The sequence below is a fragment of the Centruroides vittatus genome, unplaced genomic scaffold (genome assembly GCF_030686945.1).
Source record: "Centruroides vittatus isolate TY-2023 unplaced genomic scaffold, ASM3068694v2 contig_620, whole genome shotgun sequence".
Classification (NCBI taxonomy): Eukaryota; Metazoa; Arthropoda; class Arachnida; order Scorpiones; family Buthidae; genus Centruroides; species Centruroides vittatus.
Window position 1 is genome coordinate 1,905,866 of NW_027122381.1, and position 21,505 is coordinate 1,927,370.

The following is a 21,505-nucleotide window of genomic DNA, read 5'->3' on the forward strand; positions in this document are numbered from 1 at the left end:
AGCGTAAGGTAAGTTTAACATTAGATTATAAAACTGCGGAACCAATTACATTTGAACTTTCATTGACGTCCATGCATCGTAACGGTGTCTGTCGGCCATATTGTTTCTGCAATCTCGCCGTTGGTTACCGTCCGTAAAAACAACTCCATTTAGATTTACCGAATTATAACAACGGAAACTTCTATATCTGCGGGAAAAAACAAAGCCAGAGCGTTATATTATTACATCATCTAACGTTGAGATGGTAAAATATGCCACGCGCAAACTCTGTATTACAATAAAGCGTTATAAGCCCGTTTGTTAGACAGCACCGGAAGAAAAAGGGCGAGAGAGCGGTTCGGTGTGTAATTTTTTTTATTTAATAATAATCGATTGGAACAAATAACTTTCGTTAGGATCGACCTACGGTACACAACACCAAGTTCAGTAGTTAGTACTCCGGGCCGTAACCGGCGGCCGGCCGGTGCACGAAAAGGTCGGGCAGGACCAACCGGGTCCTCCGCGCGAGCTCCGAATGAGGATTATACAATTTGTGCATAACAATTCCGTAAATATCACAAATAACTGAAACGTGACGAACGGGAAAAAGAAGCGGCGACCTCTCCGTTCTCTGGTAATACAAAATTAGATGGAGAATGTGGCGTAACGCCCGGAACAACGCCACTTCCCTTAAAAAAAATTATATACATAGTGAGGGAGGTCTGTGGATGGGCGGGCGCATCCCCCACCCCGTACACCCTAAATTATATTCATATTTATATATTTATATATATTTATATGCTGTATGTACTGTATATACATCGGTAATTACACCATGTGGAATAATGGAAAAGACGAGCGTCACTCATATTCACAATACATCGGTATTTACATAAGACGGTGGATTAAAAAATCACGGAAGCCGCGTTCCGCGATCTCACTATTAAAACGTCTTTCGTCTCCGAGTAAAAAAGCGCCCGAGTAGAAACGTTACCGCCTCATGACGGGGTTGAGGGTCTGCGAGGGCAGGCCCCCGCCTATGTGGTAGCTGTAGGTCGTATACATGGCGTTCTGGGGCCCCGCCGCTGAAGGGCCTCCTGGTACTGGCTCTGCGGGTGGACGTTGACCATGCCCATCTGCACGGCCGGCAACTGCGCCTGGTTGACGAAGCCGGCGTTGGCGATGTAACCCGCCGTGTTCAGCACCGCCGCCGGGGAGGCCGCTTGCTGCATCTGGTAACCCACTCCGTTCAGCGTCTGGTAGCCCGTTACCAGGTTGGGGCCCACGGCCACGTTGGCCCCCCGCCCCATCTGCCCGTGGTAGCCGTAGTTGTACTTGGCGTAGGCCCGCGAGCCGGCTGGCGAGGACACCTGCGGCCGAAGCCCGGCCGGCATCGGGGCGGCGGATCGCTGCATCTGGGGCGGGGGCGTGGCCTCAATCTGGGGCGAGGGCGGCGTGTAGTTGGGTGGGGGGGTCATGGTAGCGCAGGCGGCGTTGGGCACGATGTCCATGATGCCGTTGGTCAGCTGCTGCAGCTTGGCCAGGCTGCAGCTGGTGCTGTTCTGCGAGTGGGAGGTGGCGGCCGGGGCCGGGGCGTAGGCGTAGCAGGGGGGCTGCAGGTGGAAGGCGGCGGGCACCGAGGAGGAGGCGGTGCAGGCCGAGCCGCCGGCGCCTGAGGGCAGTCCGATGCCCACGTGCGTCAGTCTTTGCATGGCCCCGGAAGCCAGGGTGGCCGCCGGGGGGCGAGCCGAAGCCCCTTGGGCGGCCCGCGATTGGCGGTGGTGACCGGCGGCGGGAGAGGGGGCGGCCGACGACCGGTGAGGGATGACGGCGGCCACCGGCACGCCCACCACGTAGGAGCCGGCAGCTGCGGCGGGGTTGGCGCAGGAGACAGCCACGTTGACCGGTCCGGCGTAGCTTCCGCCGGAGACCGGTCCGACGAAGACGGCGTTGACGGGGGCGGGGTTGACGTTGACCACGGAGGTGCGCACGGCGCCCGGCAGGGAGGGCGAGGCGGAGGCGTGGTTGAGGTGGGAGGGGAGGGGGGCGGACACGCAGTGAGACCTGCGCACTGGACTGTTGGAGCGGGTGGAGAACGGCGGGTTGACCTGAGTGTGCGCTTGCGAATGTGCTCGGGCGGCGACGGCGGGGTCGGGGGGAAGGCCACGTGAGGCGCGGCCCCCACAGCGGAGGTGGGGCAGAAGCCGGCCTGGATCTGCTGGACGCAGTCCGGGTAGGGCTGGGGAGTAGGGGCGGGCTGGGGCGTGTCCACGGAATTCTGGGCCATCTCGTTGCTGCCGATGGAGGCGGGCGACTCCAGGCCCAACTGGGCCACGTCGATCTCCACAGAGTTGTACCCGGCGTTGGAGATGACGCTGTTGGTGGACGAGTCCGGGGTGTAGACGCCCATGGCGGCCATCTCCTGCGAGGCGGGAGGGTGCTTGGCGGTGGGGACCGGGACCGAGCGAGGGTGGGCCCCCATCTCCGGCAGGTCGGGCTGCCGAAGGTCCCCGTCGGGGGCGAAGTCGGCGGCCGGCGAGGGTTGGTCCACCGGCTCCAGATTGGCCTGGGACACCGGCGTCTCTCGGTAGCTAGGGGCGACGTCCACCTCGGGGGATCCCCTGGGCACGATGGAGGCCACGGCCAGGCGGGCCTCCTGGCTGCAGATGCCATCCGAGTGGTCTTCGGGCGGGCCGTAGACGGAGGCGGGGCCCGCCTGGCCCTTGTAGGGATTGGAGGGCGGCGTTTGCGGGGTGACGGGCGTGGGCGGTAGCTGAACCGTCTGCGCGTACTCCGAACAGTCGTCCACCGACTCCGCGCTCTTCCCTTCACCCTCGGTGCCTTCGGCCGCCGCCTCGCTCCCCGGGCACAAGGCATCCCGGCCCCATTCCTCTCCGGGTCCGGAGTCTTCGACGGCCGGTTGGGGGATTTCTTCCTCTTCCGGCGCAGGGCTCTGCGCCGCATCCGTGGGGGGAAGAAGGGGAGATTGCACGGTCTTCTCTTCCTCCCGAAGAGGCTCATCCGGAAAAGCGGGTTCCGTGGCCCGGTCCGTTTGTAACTGGGGATTCTCTTTCTCTTCCTGTGCCTTCTCGTCCTCGTTCTCCGCCGGTACTTCTCGAGATTCTTCTCCTTCGTCTTGCAGTGACGGTGGGACTTGGGCGGCCTCCGGACTTTTCTCCTCCCGTACGTTCTCCGCGCTTTCTTTGTTTACCACGGGTTCCGGAAAGTCGGACGTTTCTTTGTCGTCGTCTGCTTCTCCTTCTTTGGCCATCCGCCTTCGAAACTTCTGCCGAATCTGCAAAACGTACAAATCAATTATCTGTGAAACAAAACAGAAACGTCGACAGGTGTTCGCCGCCTTCCGACCAACCCGCGCCGTGCGTCATCCCAAACATATTTTCTTCCTACCGCAATTCCTAAAATCGTTTGAAACGACAACGCGCACGACCAAATAACGACTTAAAAGTAACACCATGCGCAAGCTGCAATTTTTCACACGAAACGACGGCCACGCTCCGTCTCCGTCTGGTTTTCCGTCCGCGTTACTCCGGATAATCGGGGTTCTACTATATTTTCGAAATAAATGCATTAAATTAAACGGAATCGTCGACGGACGGAAGAATAAATGTTGGCCCCAAAGTTCTATACTCGGTCCCGCGTTTTTTCTAACTCGAGGTTTTAGGCCCTTTTCTGCTTGGCACTAAAGTCCTACGTACTAGAACTCGGTACTAAATATTAACTCCCGGTTTCGGACAACCGGGTTATAGTGTAGGCTGACGGTATCCTCTTACACCCACGCAATTAATAAAACGACAATCGAAAAGTAACCCTCGTTCTTAATTTTTCCCGTCGGATTCAAGTTCGTTTGTTTAGTTACGGCAACGCAACGTTAGTTTGGGCGTTCTGCCCGGAGGGTGACTTCCGGGAGGTCTTTTAAAGGGAAACTGGCCCCTATTTAGGCGTTAGAGACATGGAGAAAACCCGGAAAACTCCACGCGGCCAGCCCGTCGGAGCCAGGCGCGAACCCACGACCGAACTCCCAGTGTTCGGGGACGAAGACCGCTTGGCCACTGGCGGCCGAGGGTTAAAGTCGTTGGACGAAACGAGTGTTTTAAGAAAAAAATGAAAAGCATTAATTAGCGTGTAGAAGTTTGAAATGAATGGAAAGGATCACCTTTCGCGGTCTGCCTCTTCTGAAGAAGGCCTTCTTGACGGGAGAACCCCTCTTGACCCCTTTGGGCCATCCTCTTCTCTTCCTCAGCGAACTGATGAAGGTGGAGTTCTGCTTCCTGCCTTCGTTTACGGAGACCAGAGCCTGAAGCACCGGCGGAGAAGAGTCGTTGTCTTGCGAGGCTGCCGAATTGTCCGCGCCCACCGCGGGTAGCAGAACGGGGGGAGCGGAATTACTTTTCGGACTCGGTGGTGGCCTCGGCGTACGACGCCATTCTCTTCTGGCTCCTGCCAGTCTTCCTCTGCTTGCTGTTTATTGCATTCAGAGTTCTTCTGTCTTCCGTCTCCAAATCTAATTAACACAAAATCCTTATTTTAATTTACACGTTTCTTTTACCTTATACCGTCCGATCGTTTCGTTTTACAAAGTCAAAAATCCTCGAGAAAAATTTCATTTCCGTTATAAATTCGATGTTTACTTAAACAGTGTCGGGAGAAGAAGTGGATGCGTGGATCACCGTTTTATGTATACACGCAATACTATCTCTTTTTACTACCGGGGTATTTGTGCGGTCGGAAAATTGCAGACGATTTTCTGAATCACTTCAAAATATGTACGCAACGCCGAAATGATACTACTACTCAATTATTTGTTGTATTTTTAAAATTAATATAGCGGATTATTTGTTGCATAATATCGAATAATTTAGAAGCCGGTAATAGTTCCACTTCTAGTTTTAGTTTCTTTATCGGTTCGACCCATGCGGTGCCATGGCTACGTTTGATCCACTTCCTTCCATGTATTTTCAAGTAAAAAAAAAAAAAAAAAAAAAAAAAAGGCTAAAGGAAGGCATCTTACACCTGGGAAATGATGATTACACTTATAAATCATCCCGGTAGTCTGAGTAAACTCAAACTCGTACTCCATGCCGGTCTATGGTAACTTGCACCCCTGGCAAACCCATTTTTTTCCGGCACGGACAGCGGGGAGCTGGAAATTTTTCCCGGTCCAGAAAAACTTTAGGGGCCGTAGTGGTTCCCACTTCCATAAATTAGTGTTATTTTTACTAACAAAAAAATAAAATCTTCGAGACTTAATAAACAAAATTCTCCATAATTTGTTCAAAAGGGCCATTTTACCCCAACCCGAACCGCTTCTAATTTAACGTTGGCGCTATTTTTAAACTTTAAAATACATTTATGGTACTTGGCTGTATCTGGATTATTGTTGTTTGCTTATTTTTCTGCTTTTGAACATTTCGACTACCTGTCTCATGCTTATACTTTTACAAAATTGTAAACTTTTAATAGCCGATAAGTTCGTTTTTCACTCGGTTGTCTCCACACAGTTCTCCCGGACCACGATCAATAAATATAGGTTATATCGGATCGTACGGCCAGTTTTTGCTTATCCCTTTCCATGCGGGCGATCTACAGCAAATAATTGAGTGGAATTCGTCATGCGGCGCATTTTTTGCAGTTTTTGGATGATTTTTAAATCGCGATATTTCGCTTTAAAATCGCGTTATGTTTAATCTGTTTTTTGCGTTTGATTAAGGACATATCACAGTTTACGACTGTTTAATTTTTAGTTTAATAGAAGTTTAAAATAATATTAAAATTTGAAGCTTACGAACAAAAGAAAAAAAAAATTAATTTACAGAGAATCGCTGAACTTTGTACATCTGTTAGATAGAAACATCTGTCCTCTATTAAACAAAACAAACCGCAGCTTTCTACCTAGAGCGGGGGAGAAGTTATTGCCATTATTCACACTATGTCTCTAATTACTTAGCTGGGAGAGTAGTCGATTGTTATCGTGAAGATAGTTTTAAAAACATATTTACTCGCCTAAATATTGTCGAATTAGCTAATTTAATGTCTAAGTGCATTAAATTAGTTAATTAGAATTAAAAATCGATTTAAAAAGCGAATTTACAGTGATTGTTTACATTTTACTTCGAAGGTTGGAGGCGGGGCTTTTCGCGGCAATTTTTTCGTTTCATAAGTCTGTGATTAGTTAAAGTAACGTCAACAAAGACAGAAAAGACTCAATAAAACTGTAGAAGGAGTTTCCCTTTGATTGTTTTCAGCCAACTGTGTAGTTAACTGCGAAGATTTACTGTAGAATAGTAGGGGATGTATTTACCAAAATATTTATGGCCCAGGGGTGGTAACAAAACGTTTATTGGCTTAAACAAAGTCAATCGACCTACAGAATAGCGAATCAAAGCTAAGATCGCTGGAAAATCGAATATAACGCAAAATAATCGAATTTTTTGATTAATTACGCCGAAAGGCGTATGCCGCATCACGAATTAACGGCAAGTCACGTGACATACGCCTAAAGGCGTATAACCGCATGGAAAGGGATAATTATTTTTGATGGCTACTTAACATAGATGTGCGATTTAATTATAACATTTGAGAAATCTAAACAATTATTGTTAATGTGAAATTGTATTTTTTGTTTAGAAGCTTATTTTAAACTTTTTTATTCACATTTTGTTTGAGTAAAAGCAAGTTATAATATCATAGAATAAAAAGCATATCGGGCATATTATGCTTTATGACTTTCGGAAAGGATATAACGCCGTACAAACGGTTTAAAAAAATGTAATGTGTACGGGAAGACGCTCCTAAACTTCGAACGCGTCAAACGTGGTTTTAAAAGTTCCATTGGGAAATTTTTGAACTAAAGGATACAAAACGTAAGGGGGCACCCAAAAACTGTCGACAAAGACTTACGGGAAGAAATTGTTTCAAAAAATTGACCAACACGCAACACAGTATATATAATCAAACAAATTCTAAGTAACCCGGAAAAACGTAATTCGCTATTTACGAGGGGATACAGTACAGCAGTTATAGGCATTCTGATGGTGATCTGAAAACGGGTTTTAAGAACATTATTAGAATAGCTATAAACTACGTGGGAAGTATGTCCTCGTAAATAGCGAGTTTATAGAAAAGTTAGTTTGGTTTATTTGGTTACGACAATGTGACTCGTGACGATCTGCCGAGGAAATGCCTCCCAAGTGGAGTTTTATGGGAATATGCCCCTATAGAGAGGTTTCAAGGTCGCATGTCACGTGATAAAACACACGTTTGCTCCGCCCATTCGCCATTTTTGTGGTAGTTTTCGCTCGCTTAGCTTGCACGTAGTCTGTTATTCGACGTCTTTTTTTAGTTTAAACGTACAAAAATACTGCAGTTCTATTATCATGGATTAAGTTAAAAAAGATTCTTTTCTTGCAAGCTATTCTAGCAGTCTAACAGGACGAGATGCAGCTCTGTACGAAGAGAAAATTTCGTTATGTCAAGGCGATCCATACGAAGCCAGTTTATCAGACTTCGTCGTATATCAAGAGTTGTGGCCGAAAGTAGAATTTGGTGACATTATAAACTATTTGGTTTTTACAACAAATTTCTACACCCTGTCACAAATGAAAGCTTATAAATCTTTAGAGGCCCATAACTATTTAACAAGTGGCTGGGTTTCTCCTGATATAAAAGTAAAAGTAATTAATAACAGCGAAGTAATATTGCTTGGAAAGATATGTTTTCTTTTGTTTGTTTAAACTCGTGTTTTTACGTATTTCTTAAGTAAGAATTTTTGTCTGAAAGTAAAAGTCTAATTAAAAACAGCCGTGGAAATTTTTTAATTCAAATTGTTCAGTACCTTTATTTTCTAGTTGAAACTAGCATATAATAAGTCTACTTGCTTTTCGTTTTAACGTGTAATGTTTATAAGTTTGCACTAGCTAAAGCCTGAAATTACGTTAGTTATTCGTTTATAAATGCATTATACCTAACTAAATTAATATAAGCAAATCAGTAAACTCTTTTAGGTTTTAAAATATAACTTAGTGTTTATTAACGTAAATATTGAAATGAAATGTTTCTGACAAACTCTTGTATTGATATTCACTTTATTCGTAACGAAATTTTTCCGGTTAATTCTCGAGAGCCATGCAGTTTGCCTTCGTCGTGAAAGCTCCTCAGTTTGAGATCCTTGATGACAAATAATGCCGGGAATTTTAAAAAATGATGTTCCTTTGTTCTTGAGTGAACTAGCATTACACCCAATTACACAACAAATCACCATAGTGATATTCGCGACGAAAAAAACAACACAAGAACTCCAGTTAAAACGCACGTGAACACACACAAAACGTAAACAAGTCACAAACAGTCACAAAGATGGCGCTGGACAATTGCGCATGCTCATGACGTCACTCGTGATGTCGACATGAAACCTCTCTATTTAGGCGTTACTAATTTGAAGAAAACCCGTAAACTCCACGTGGCCAGCTTGTCGACCAACTAACCACCGGCGTAACACCGGCGACTACGCGCAGGTGAGTGCTATGTGCTACTCATCAAAGTAATAATATAGCGAGTCTACTTCGTGCAAAATCATTGTTGCAGTAATTAAGTGAATATAATACATTAAAAAAAATTATATCCTTTTTTGTACGAATTATGTCTAGATTATTATTTCGCAACTCGAACTCCGAGGCGAATTTTTGTCGAATTTAGTTCAAACTTAGACGTACAGTACAACTGTGTAGTACTTCATATAAAAACTTGGGATAAGATTTAAACAGAATGAAACATTTATTGAGGTTGAAAATAATAAAAATAACTAATTCTTAGAGTTGAAGATAAAGATTTCTCAATAAGAATGTAATAAACTCTTCTCTAATGACATTCCAAAGGACGTCAATGTGTCTTCGGGTCAACTCTCCAACCTTATTATGTCACTAAATGCATAAACTTTGATAAAGGATTCCTTTTAACATTGGTAAAGAACTAATAATACTTAAAACTTGATTTAAAAAAAGCAATACAAACCTTTACAACAATTATTTGTATTTACAAGAAATTTTCTCGATTTGTTTTTTCTTTCAAATTTTTCTTTATCGTCTTTTCCCAAAGATAACTTGTTTTCGTTCGATAATACTGAATTGATTTTTGCTTTCTTGTGTTTCAATTCGGACGTCTCAGACATATTTTCGTCGTCGCTCGCCGAACACTTCTGCTTCCTCTTAAGTTTTTTCTCCGCAACTTTCTTTGGCAAATTATTTTGTATGCTGGCTTGTTCTGAATTCGCATCTGCCTTGGCATTTTCTTTGGGAAATGAATTTTGATTTTTGTTTTGAGCATCTTCTTCCTAAAAGTAAAAGGCAGAAAAAGTTTCTTAAAAAAATGCAAAGAAAAAAATAAATAAATAAAATAATGATTGAGAAAATTATTAATGCTTTATTAATAAAAATATGTTATGTTCAATAACATGAAAATGTTATAAACACACTTATTAATACCGAATATAAAAAAATATCAATACTTATATTACAACTTTTCTAGACAATTTCTGATCTGTGAAGCTGTGTTGCAGTATCTGTAAAGCCAGTCTAATAAGTCCTGATAATAGAAAATACGTACTAGTAGACGAAAATTATATTAAGATAATAAATATCTTTGTGTGGCATCCTTTTAATAATTATGAACATGACTATATGGAGGATGATGTACAGCACACTAGAATCGTGTTTTAACGTTCTGGGAGCCGAAAATCATCCGTTCTGAGAATCTGTTATATTACGAAAAATGGATTTCTCGCACACCCAGGCAAATATCCATTATTTGAAAAAAATTTCGGTTTTTAACTTCCTACATGTAAGAAATACCTGCACGTGAAATTATTCACTTATAGTCTATAAAAACATTTATATACTGTAAGCACAAAAAGAGGCAGAGTCGTATGCTCATTGAAAATAACAAATTGCTTCATATTAGCAATGTCACGTACAGTACAGTCTTTTCGTTTATGCTAAAACTCATCAGGAAGCTCTTCACGACTTGGAAGGACTCGCTAAATTTTGGACTACATCTGGATCAGCGTCAGAACGTTCACTAGGTGGCTCCTCTTCAATCCTATCGGCTGCCCCGCGTTTCTTTATGCAGCGCTCGAGAAGCGCTTTACAGCGAACACACTGAAAACTGGTTTCTAATAGGGGAAAAAAGTGAAATCTACTCCGCACGCGGCGCTAGTATCGACGAGGTTGTAAACAGACTAAGCGATACGTTGTCGGTTCTAAAGTACGATTTGTTAATTCTTTAAACAAAAATCCAATAATTATTTTAAGACTGGGTAATGGCTGATGGAGGTTTTAACATTCAGGAATAACTAATTACTAAAGATGTTGTGGTAAATATACCCACTTTTATGAGAGGAAAAGCACAGCTGAGCAGCAGTTTGTCATCTCGAGACAGAAAAATATCTAGTAAAAGAATACATATTGAACGTATTATAGGAATGGCTCGTACTGTACATATAAAATTTTGAAGCAACACATGCATCCGACAGTAACCAAACTTGGCAGTGAAATTATATTTATATGTTTTATGTTATGCAATTTTAGACCATGCATTGTTGGCAGAGATTCTTAATTTGTTTCACTGTTAGTCTAGCTCTCTATTAATACCGTATATAAATTTTTTTCCATTCTAGACCCTAGCCTAATTTAAGTTTTCCATCTATAGTATTTTTAAATTTTTGTCTGTTTATAAATTCTAAGATTAAGAATGTATACTATCATACACAGTAAGGTCTTCATTGTGGAACTTCAATTCAAAGTAATATAGTGGTTTTAAAATTTGTACTATAGTTGAATAAATACTTGTAAGCTAATAAAAGAATTTTAATCTTTAAAACAAAATCTCTTTTTATTATTTAAAAAAATTCACACTATACACCATCTAGAAAAATTTTACATAAACTCAAATTGTAAAATAACAATTAGCTCAATTATTTTATAAACTTAATGTTTATAAAACATTTTTTTTAAAAAGAACTGGCTTAATATGCTCATGGAAAAACATAATTAGTGTTTCAATCATGTCTGCAATGAATTTATTATCTCTTGGAATGATACAAACTTTGAAGTCACTTTTTGTGTAAATAAACAGATGAGCAACTTGTCTATTTGTCACTGCTAATTGTCCTTGGATTTGATGAAAATAATCATGATTCCGTTTTAAAGTAATTTTGTCATCAGTACATTCCAAATATGGTATCTTTAGCACATTCACAGGAAGTTTAAAACTGGAGTAAGGACATTTAACTTCTAATATTTTATCATCATCCACTAGCCCATCTGGACTTGCAGCTAAGAATGGGTATTTTGAATGAAGAAACATGCCACATTCTTTCACAGGAGTATTTACAAAAGAATATGTTTCAATTGCTTTTTTTTTTTTCATATCTTAAGCTGTGAGAAATTGCCTTACTTTTTATTGGCCTACTTGACAGTAATGAGCCACACAATTTTAGTCTGTTTGTTAATTTTAATTTACAAACTTTTCCAAAGTTTGAAGATGTCAAATGCAACAAATGTTCCTTCTTCCAAACTGCACTTTTTCATTGTAATCTGGTCTCTTTTTCCAAATGTTTTATGTACTCCCTACTTGCTTCAGTTACATGTAAAGCACTTAAACACATTTCAGACATTGTGCTTTTGCAATCATGATCTGACTCTAAAGCCCTCATGTTTGCTGGTTGCCTTAATTACAATATCGGTATTGCACAACCACTTTGCATGTTCATTGCCAAATTAATAACAAAGTTTGTATAATCAGGGATTGTACTACCAGATGGTCTGGGGTCAAATTTTATGTCTTCCAATCATTTTCTTTTCATTCCTTTCTTCTTAAATAAATGAAATGGAAGCTCACTAGCCTTAACTGGGGAACCTTTATGTTGGCAGGTAGGCTGATGGAATGTTTGTAGAACCTGTGTGCATGTTTTGTGACACTTATATGTGCCTGTTCTTCCATGTTCTTCTATTGCCAATAGTGTTACACATACATGTTTGCAATACGCTTTAGGCCCTTTACCTGCTGTACATTCACATATTGCATTTTCTATAACCCCATCATCTGTAATTACTAAATCTGTGTAAATCTGTTCCCCTTGGTTAATTCAGATTTTACATTACCTTTAAAATATAAAAAATGTTTCTCTTTTGTTCCTCTTATTATCAATATTAATAAGAATTCATTAAAATACATCTGCACAGCAGACAGTGGCATTCTTTGATCTGACATCTGCATGTAGGCATCAATTGTCTCTATAGTCAAAACTGGTATTTGTAAACTTGGAGAGAGATCCTTATATTCAGATGAATCAGGAAGTTTGAATTCAGGAGAGCTATCACAGGATATAGAAAAATTATGAGTTTTCTGATTCCTCTCATATGCCAGTAACCTGAAAATTATTGTAAACAAGTTTAATAACTAGTTAACATATGATCACCAATATTTTATTTAGTTTTTTCTGTCTCATTGACAGGAAAGGCAAAAATTATTATTATATATTATATTCTTACCTTAATATATTACATATAATATAAAAATAAACAGTATAAGGTAACTGAACAGTATTGACAAGCACCTAAATATGGCATATATATAGTGTATGCCAGATTTAGTAAAAGAAAATGGGCAAAAATTCACTTGTACAAAAAGTTTATTGGTGAAGAAATTAGTCTTATTGCATTAAATTATTGAAACAAGAAGACTTGTGACCAATAAAAAAGACTTTTTGATTATATTTATTTTAAATACTCCGAATATTGTTTTCTCTTGGTAAAAGATTAAGATATGTATCTCTTATATTGTCTTAGAACTTCATAGAAAGTAGTTTTGTTTGTGTTGATTGTTGTTCTAAATTACAGTGATAACCTATTGGTACAGTTAACATTTCAGATACTGGTATAAATTGGTTATAATATGTCAGGCTCAGTACATGACCATATTCCAAAGGAAAAAAAAATTTATTTTAATTAAAGTTTTGACCTTATGTATTGGTTAGACAAATGTGAAAGGAATCAATGACAACTTTACTGATCTTTAAATGTTTTTATCGACAAAAAATGTGCATTTTGTGAAATCTTATCCTTAAAACTTTCATCTACTGGTAAGTTACCTTATCATGTAATAGTTATAAGGACTTGAAATTATAAATGTAATAATTAACGATAAAAATATAGATGTAGATTATTTTAACTTACCTTTCTATTAAATCGGCTTTTCTACCAGCTAACTTGGCATTGTACTTTTTTAATTCTTCCTTTAATTGTACCGTTGTTAACCTTCCTAAAAAATATTTTCGTTCTTCCATTATTATAAAGTAAGCTATCCTTCGAACGGAACAGCTTGTTTACAACCGTATCGATATGTGCGACACCTATGTCACGTGATCACTTTTTTCCCCTATTGGCCAACGCTGCTCGTGACGTCATTTCGCTACACTCTCGCTGCATAAAGGAATGCGGGGCTGCTGACTCTCTTGTTCAACTCTTCAATTGTACATATAGTGATTGTGACCAATTGAAGAACATAAATTTTGTGTAACAGAAACTGTATCAATACACTCAATTGGAATAAACACGATACATGTAACAATCATTGAGACACCGACTGAGACCTAATGTAGATCATAAATATAGTGTATCAGAACTCTACTAATACACTTATTTGGAAAGAACACCTCTTATGGTATACTCTGCTTCAAGACTAAAGTTCTTGAATTCAAAAAACCCTTTTACCTCTATATCTAAGGACTCAACTAGTTTGTGAGCCTTACTCGAATGTTTCCCAAGAAAATGCTATCAGGATCTTTGGAACACCCACTTTACATTCGTTGCAGTTGCAAGAACTTTTGGACAACTAAATAAAATGAACTATGCTAGTCGACAATCGACGTCTCCTGGCGTATATTAATTTGCAGTGCAGAATGCACCATACTATGCACTGCCTTTCTACGACAACCATTCCAAGTGTTCTCTGTATTACGGCATCTCACAATGCCATCGCCATACGGCCACGTGCATTCAATATACAGTAGAGAGTCGTTAATCCGAACCCCGGTAATCCGAATCGCCGGTTATCCGAACGATTTTCAGTCGGACTGTGTCGTACTGAATCGAACATTTTTGATACTAGATTTACTTCTAAAGTATAATTTTCATGTTTTTATATTCTTCAATATATTTATTTTGTTTGTACAAAATAAAGAAAATAATTTTTAACGATACAATAGCCTCGATTATTATTATAAAAATTTTCGTTAGGCTTAAAATCGACGAAAATTCAACACGAAGCGACACGCGAAGAAGAAAAATTTGAACATCGGACAGGTTAATATATTTTTTCGTATACAATCGGTTATCCAAACAACCCCAGTCCCCAATTGATTCGGATTAACGACACTCTACTGTATCACCATCTGTACTACGTATCCTGGAATTATAATATGCATATCTAGCGCTACTCGTACAGGAACACTTGGCTCATTAACTTTCTTTGGTTGCCATGCTTTAATATTATTTAATTTAATTTATATTTTATTATTATTTTTTTTAGGTTAAGTTTAATTTATTTTTAATTTAACTATTCTTAATATAATATTGTATCATCCTATCCTAAAGTCTAGTTGGAATGAAATGTCTACTGGAAATACCCTATACTGTAACCTTGCCAGGCCTTCTGGCAGGGTACCCCCACCTCATGCCACTACCATGTATCGTAACAATCTTCACCATCTATTCTACTCTGTCGATCTGTAAACAAATACCAGCAATTCAATCTGTCTTTTTGTATAAATTATGTCTTATATAACTACTTATTCTCATCTGTAATTCCATTACTCATTGCAACTCCTGTAACAACTATGGTACAACCATTCCATCTAGATGTTAATTCTTTCTTTATATTTATATACCATAAATACTGCAAAAATGTTACACTCAGCCATGTTTTGACGGTATTGAGTATGCACGTTTGTGCCTTAATAAAAAATTGAATGAATGAACGAATGAATGTACATATCCCAGATGTAACATCTAACTACCGCCCGGACCTAAGCACCACAAGCAGATTTTGGAGCTGGCCCACCTAGTATGCTACACCTCCTTTTTCACCTTCAACCAGCAAGTCTACCTTCAAAGAAGAGGGTCCCAATGGGTAGCCCCCTGTCTGGAGACCTCTGTGAATTAGTGGTTAAAAAATTAGATAGCGAAGTCCTACAAGCCTTCAACGCAGAAATCGTACTCTACACGCGGTATGTTGATGATATTCTTATTATTTGGAGATCCGAACCGGACGTTGATAAGCTGCTGCAGACTGTTAATAACAATCCGTTTGGGCTTAAGTTAAAGCTAGATCAGCAGGATGATAAGTTGGCCCATTTCCTTGACCTCAGTATTTTCCTGGACCGCGGTTGTATAACCACTAGTGTTTCCATAACTACAAATTCCCGGAGAGACCCAATTAATTAATTTTAAAAAATCAAAGTTTACAATAGATGGGGCTAGAAAAAAAATCTGTTATTCTGAGTTACAGATCTGCTAAAAGGAAGTAGAATTATATTGATTTGGTAGAACCTGGAAAAAAATCCATTGTTCTGCGATCTGTTATGACCAGTGTGTACAGTAGACCCCCCCTATAACAGGATATATATGTTCCGTGTTATAGGGGGGGTCTATTGTACTATATTCTAGGAATTTGTGCCAGAATAACATGAACCTAAAGTTACAGTTAGGAAGAAGAAAAAATATATTTGTATATTGCTATATGTATAGAAGAATAACTGAAGCATAAAGAAACACTCTCTTCAACTTCTCTTTAAAATTTATATAATCCTTTTAAATAAAAAATAGTGACATTGAGGGCATTGTTTTAAAAAGTAAAATATAACAAGAAAATAAAGTTGGAGTATTAACTAAAGACAATTTAACAGATAAACAGTTTGGGATTAAGGAAATTTTCTTACATATAATCAGAACAACAGAATGCTTATAAAGACATTATTATAAGAAAAAAAGAAGAGAAATCACAGTAAGTGAATCTGAAAAGTGAGAAATTTTTATAAAAGATTAGGAGCTGTTAAAATTTACAAGAAACATTTAAAAAATAAATGTTAAAGCAGTAATTTTTTTTATTTAAGTTGACTAACTGTATAAAAGAAGAAATATTGCCAATTAAACAACAACCAGAGATTTACAGAATTCAGATTAAAAATAAAAATACAAAAATCAAATCAACACACAAAAACACAAATATGATTAAGAGAGGTGATATAAGAACGTTTTTGCCAATTTTTTTTTATAGTACTAAAGCAATGTGGCAGGATGTTTAAGTTATAAGGATGATCCACTAAGATACTACAACAATTATATATTTATGGTAAAAGTTTTTAAAAAGCATGGAGAAAATAGTAAGGATGTGGAAGATCTGCACTTATATGAAAAAAAAATCATCTCCCCCTCTCATTGCTTAATTATTTCAAAAGTTGTACAAAATAGATAATATTCCACTTTATATTAATCCTTAATAATAAATTAATAACCTAAGACAATGGTACCCAAATTCTGGCCCGCCCACACACACACACACACAGTAATCTTTTTTCTAATGTTTGTAACATTAATTTACAAAAAAAGTTATAAAATATAATTTGACAAGATTTTATTAAAATTAATTACAAAACAATTACCTCGTCGGAAAACGAAGGATTAGATACTAAAGGTGTCCATCGTAAACATTCGGGATCCAAATCGAGTCTTTTGTCTTTATTAGCTGCAACTTTCATCATGTGTTCTTTAATCATTTTTTCCCTTATACACAGCATTAACCTAAAACATCAATTTGTATATCACTAAACCGTGCACAAAATACTAATAAATTTTTTAGAATAAACCATAGAAAAAAAAAATTAAATAAAAGGCAGTCAAATTAACATGTAATGTATTTTATACAATAAATTTTTATGTGAAACTTAACACAACTAAGAACAGAACAAATAAAAATTCATTTTTAATATAAATTATTTCCTTGTAATGTATAACAATTAATTGTATTTTTCTTTTTCACTATACAGTAGAGCGTCGATAACTGGAACCAATTGGGGACTGGGGTCGTTCCAAGTAGTGATTTTTTCCAATTTCCGATTATGTACGAAAAAATATATTAACCTGTCCGATGTTCAAATTTTTCTTTGTTGCGTATCGCTTCCTGTTGAATTTTTCTCCGTTGCGTGTCGCTTCGTGTTGAATTTTCGTCGATTTTAAGCCTAACGAAAATTTTTATAATAATCATCGAGGCTATCGTATCGTTAAAAATTATTTCTTTATTTTGTACAAACAAAATAAATATATTGAAGAATATAAAAAACATGAAAATTATACTTTAGAAGTAAATTTAGTATCAAAAACGTTCGATTCAGCACGACACAGTCCGACTGAAAATCGTTCCAGTTTCCGGCCATTTCAATTAACGACGTTCCAATTTTCGACGCTCTACTGTATTTCAAAAATTTAGGCTTAATTTAACAAAAAGTTCAAAATCCATCTTTTGATTGATTACACTTTCTCATATACAGGGTGATCATAATTAGAGATGTTCAGAGCTCTCTGTAGAAAGAACTGTTAGGTAAATCTCAATGAAACAAACTGATACTATCTTGAGTATGTGGTTTAACTTCATCAAAGTGTCAACAAAATAAAATAGAACACAACATTAAAACATATATTAAATTTTCAATTGGCTATTAATATGCCTCGAAACTAAACTTATTATAACGACCACAAATGACTTTAATGGGAATCTTTTATCATTTCAATTTTATTGATTCTGATATGCATTCCAAATGCATATTGGAGTCAATTATGATAAGTTAATTTTGAGGCATATTAATAGCCAATTGAAAATTTAACATAGTTATCCAAACAAGAAGCATTTTATACTACCATTAAAACATTTAATTTTGGGAAAACATTTTATTTCAAAATTCTTCTGTTAGAATGAAATTTGGCACTGCTGTCTCTTTATGTGCACATAGTGAACATTTTCTAGCTAATTTTGGGTATAAAAGGAGTCAGAAAATGTTTTTCACAATTCTTAACAAGTGAACAGTTGTGGTGCTCACTTTTCCTGACTGTGCACTATTCGTTAAACTCTTCTATTGAGGCAGTAATCACAAATAGAGTTGCCCAAAAACATTTTCAATCTGATTATTGAAGCAAAACATTGTCAGGCTCACTAGTAGGCCAGAAGGATAGAGTGTCAAAACACCAGATGTTGCCGTCTTAAAAAACTGGCTAGATAACCGAAACTGTTAGCTACTGATCTGGAGATTCACGAGGGAATCTAACAGAACACTCCTTGGAAATTTTTTTATAGATGGTCTGTTCTGGATATGCTAAATCTCGTCCATCACCTGGCCATAGTTGAGAGTTTCACTAGACATTGTGAGCCTGGTCAAATCCACAAGAGATGTGGAAAAAAGTCTTCTAAATTTATTATATATTTGTCAATGTGGACATTAATCATTAACAGGACAATTATACTGGTGTTAGGCATTTACACAAGAATGAGGAATAGGTAGCTCTCAGGTAGCTTAATAAAAAGAGTCCGTTTTCTTTGAAAACATTTCCTCATTCTTGTGTAAATGCTTAACACCAGTATAATTGTCCTGTTAATGATTAATGTCCATGTTAACAAATATATAATAAATTGAATAAGGACAGTAAGGAAATAATAAGGTCTTCTAAATGTCTATAATGTAGAAAGAGTAAAACAGTGTTTCCAACCGGTCAAAATTTTCTGCTGGTCCATAAGAAATTAAGTAAATTACAAATTAGCAGTGGTTATATTTAATGTCATTTTTTTGGAAAACACTTTTGAATATTTTATGCGTTTAAATGACAAAAAATTATATATATACACCTACAGCTGCTGTAAATGATCGGGCTATAATTTGGATATAATTATTGAAGATTAGATAGAAATGATTAATAATTTTCATACATCTTTTGGATTAATAATCCTTTCCTGGAAGATGTCCAGTCATGTGCACTTGACTTTCAGGATAAAGAAAAGCTGATAGAATTAATCTACTGATGTCACTCCAGTTTCAAAACACAAAATGATGTCATTGCCTCAATTTTGGATATTGCTTAAAAAAACAATATCCAACATTGAGTGATAAAGCAATCAAATTATTGTTTTTTCGACTTCTTATTTGTGCGAGAAGACTTTTTCTGCCATGTCAATAATAAAATCCAAGCAGAGAAATCGAATGGATATAAATGCTGCACTTCATCTCTCAGAAACAAGCCTAAAACCTTGAATAACTGATTTGCTAACAAAGAAGCAACAGTAGCAGGGCACTAATAATGTCATATAAATTTGTATTTCTATTCAATTAGTTAATAAAAATATTATTTAGGTTTTTATTTCAGTCTTGATAGTTTGCTGGTCCAACACAATTCCTTTATTTTTGCCTGTCTGCGAGTGTGAAAAGGTTGAAAACCACTGGAGTGAAACACAAAAATCCTTTTCTATCAATGAAATAGCAATGACAGTTTGGCATTTAAGGAATTTTGGAACAAAAGAATTTCCAAAGAGAACTTCTGATGATTGGAAATCATATCAAAACAATTTTGAGTTTTTAAAAGATTGGAACTTTCAAGACAGGGTTGTAAACCAATTGGGCAACTAAAAATGAAAGGTGTTGCTACTGCAGTAGTGAAATATGAAATGAAAAATTTTATGGCAGCAATAGTGCACATAAAATTAGACATGTCCTCATGACAGTGTGAAATGTTATGCAAAACAAGCTATTATTTATTGTGACATCTTCATAATGCTAGGCTGCAATTTTTAATCATACTTTTAATTCATTTAATTTAAAATATATGCTCTCCACCTCAAATTAGTAGTGGCTCGCCTCTGTACATCATACTTTTCTGTTAACAATACAGTCATCTATTACTTGTTTTTGGGAGATAGTTTTGAATTAGAATAACGTGAAATTCAGTTTGCATTGAAAGTTTGTATATAGTTAATCGGGTCGTCCTACTCCTAAGGTTTCCATATCTGGTCTTGGATTTCATGTAACTAACTCTGTTCTGTTTGTCTGTCTTTCCATTAAGGAAAGACAGACGAATGGATGACAGTGGGAATTTACAGGTCTAAATTTTTTCAAATTGCAGCCCAAAAATCTTTCATTTTTATCTCACAACCAAAGACTGATTTTTGGCATTAATGATAAGCAGAAAACATTTGCCAGATTTTTGTAGTTCAAATAATTGTTGATGACACATGACCCTGACAAACTCTGTGGAGTAATAAGGCTCATTTTCATTTGCATGGTAATGTGAACATTCACAACTGCTTTTTTTGGTCTGACAAAATCCATGCAGTCACCAACAAATTCCATTGAACTTACCAAAAGTAACAGTATGGTGTGGTTTTATAGCACCTTTTATTATTATTATTATTATTATTTTTTTTTTTTTTGAAGAAAAATCTGCAGCTAGACAAATAACATATTCTGTTAATACCACTAGATAGAGATGCTATAAAACTATCATTTGAGCAATGCAACAGAGAAGTTATCTGAACACCACAGTCTTTATGCAAGATGGTGCACATCATATACTGGTTTAAATGTGCAAGCCTTACTGCAACATTTTTTTGTATGAGAAAGTGAGTAATTAGTCAATTATTGCCAACATCATGGCTACTACAATCATAAGATCTAAACCACTGATTTTGATTATGAGACTGCTTATAGAACCTCATTTATCAAGGCATTGTTCCCAATCTAGTTGTCTTAAAGGAATTTCACAATAGACATAATATGCACATTAAGGGAACAGCAGTGCCAATTTGCAACATCAAATTCCAGCAAAAGAACTATAGAAAATGAACATGGAGATCAAGTGATGGAACAACAAGAAACATGATTGATATGATTTTGACCCAAAGGAGATGATCAACATCAGTTCAACAGTGTCGAACCTTTCAGGGAGCTGACATAGATTCTAATCACACCTTAGTCATTGCAAACATAAAGATAAAACTGAAGAGGAAAGTTAATGCACATTTCAAAGCCAAAAGATGAGAAAATAGGGAGCATATATAGAAACACAGTTGAGAAGAAGATAAAAACCATAGACAGGATGGAAGAACTAGACACAAGAGTGGAAGAAATAACAAAAGCAATAAGAGAAGCAATTGTGCAGACCCTACAGAAGAGGAAAAAATCAACAAGAAATGGATCACACAAGAGACCCTAAAGCTTGTCCAAGAGAAAAGAGCTCAGGCTTGGAAGAGACATTTCTGAAGAAGTGAAAAAAGCAGTTTGGATAAAGCGAAATGGCTAGAGGATTAGTGTAAAAATATAGAAAAATATTATGGAGAATGTAAGACTAGAGAAGTATATATGATGATCAGAAATGTCAGCCAGAAATGGAAACCAAAGCAAATGGCAATCAATGATAAG

At 37.9% G+C, this 21,505-nt stretch overlaps 1 protein-coding gene across 1 annotated transcript in view; it reads right to left on the reverse strand.

The window, feature by feature from the left end:
- Positions 1-336: 336 nt before the first annotated feature.
- The window catches only part of LOC136979374 (histone acetyltransferase KAT6B-like), a 139,350-nt gene continuing 118,181 nt past the window's right edge, over positions 337-21,505 (reverse strand). Inside the window, 6 exon segments of the mRNA XM_067275317.1 lie at positions 337-1,064; positions 1,067-2,051; positions 2,054-3,274; positions 4,154-4,458; positions 9,007-9,325; positions 16,712-16,850. Of these exon segments, the coding sequence (XP_067131418.1) occupies positions 970-1,064; positions 1,067-2,051; positions 2,054-3,274; positions 4,154-4,458; positions 9,007-9,325; positions 16,712-16,850 (3,064 nt within the window). The 3' untranslated portion in view covers positions 337-969.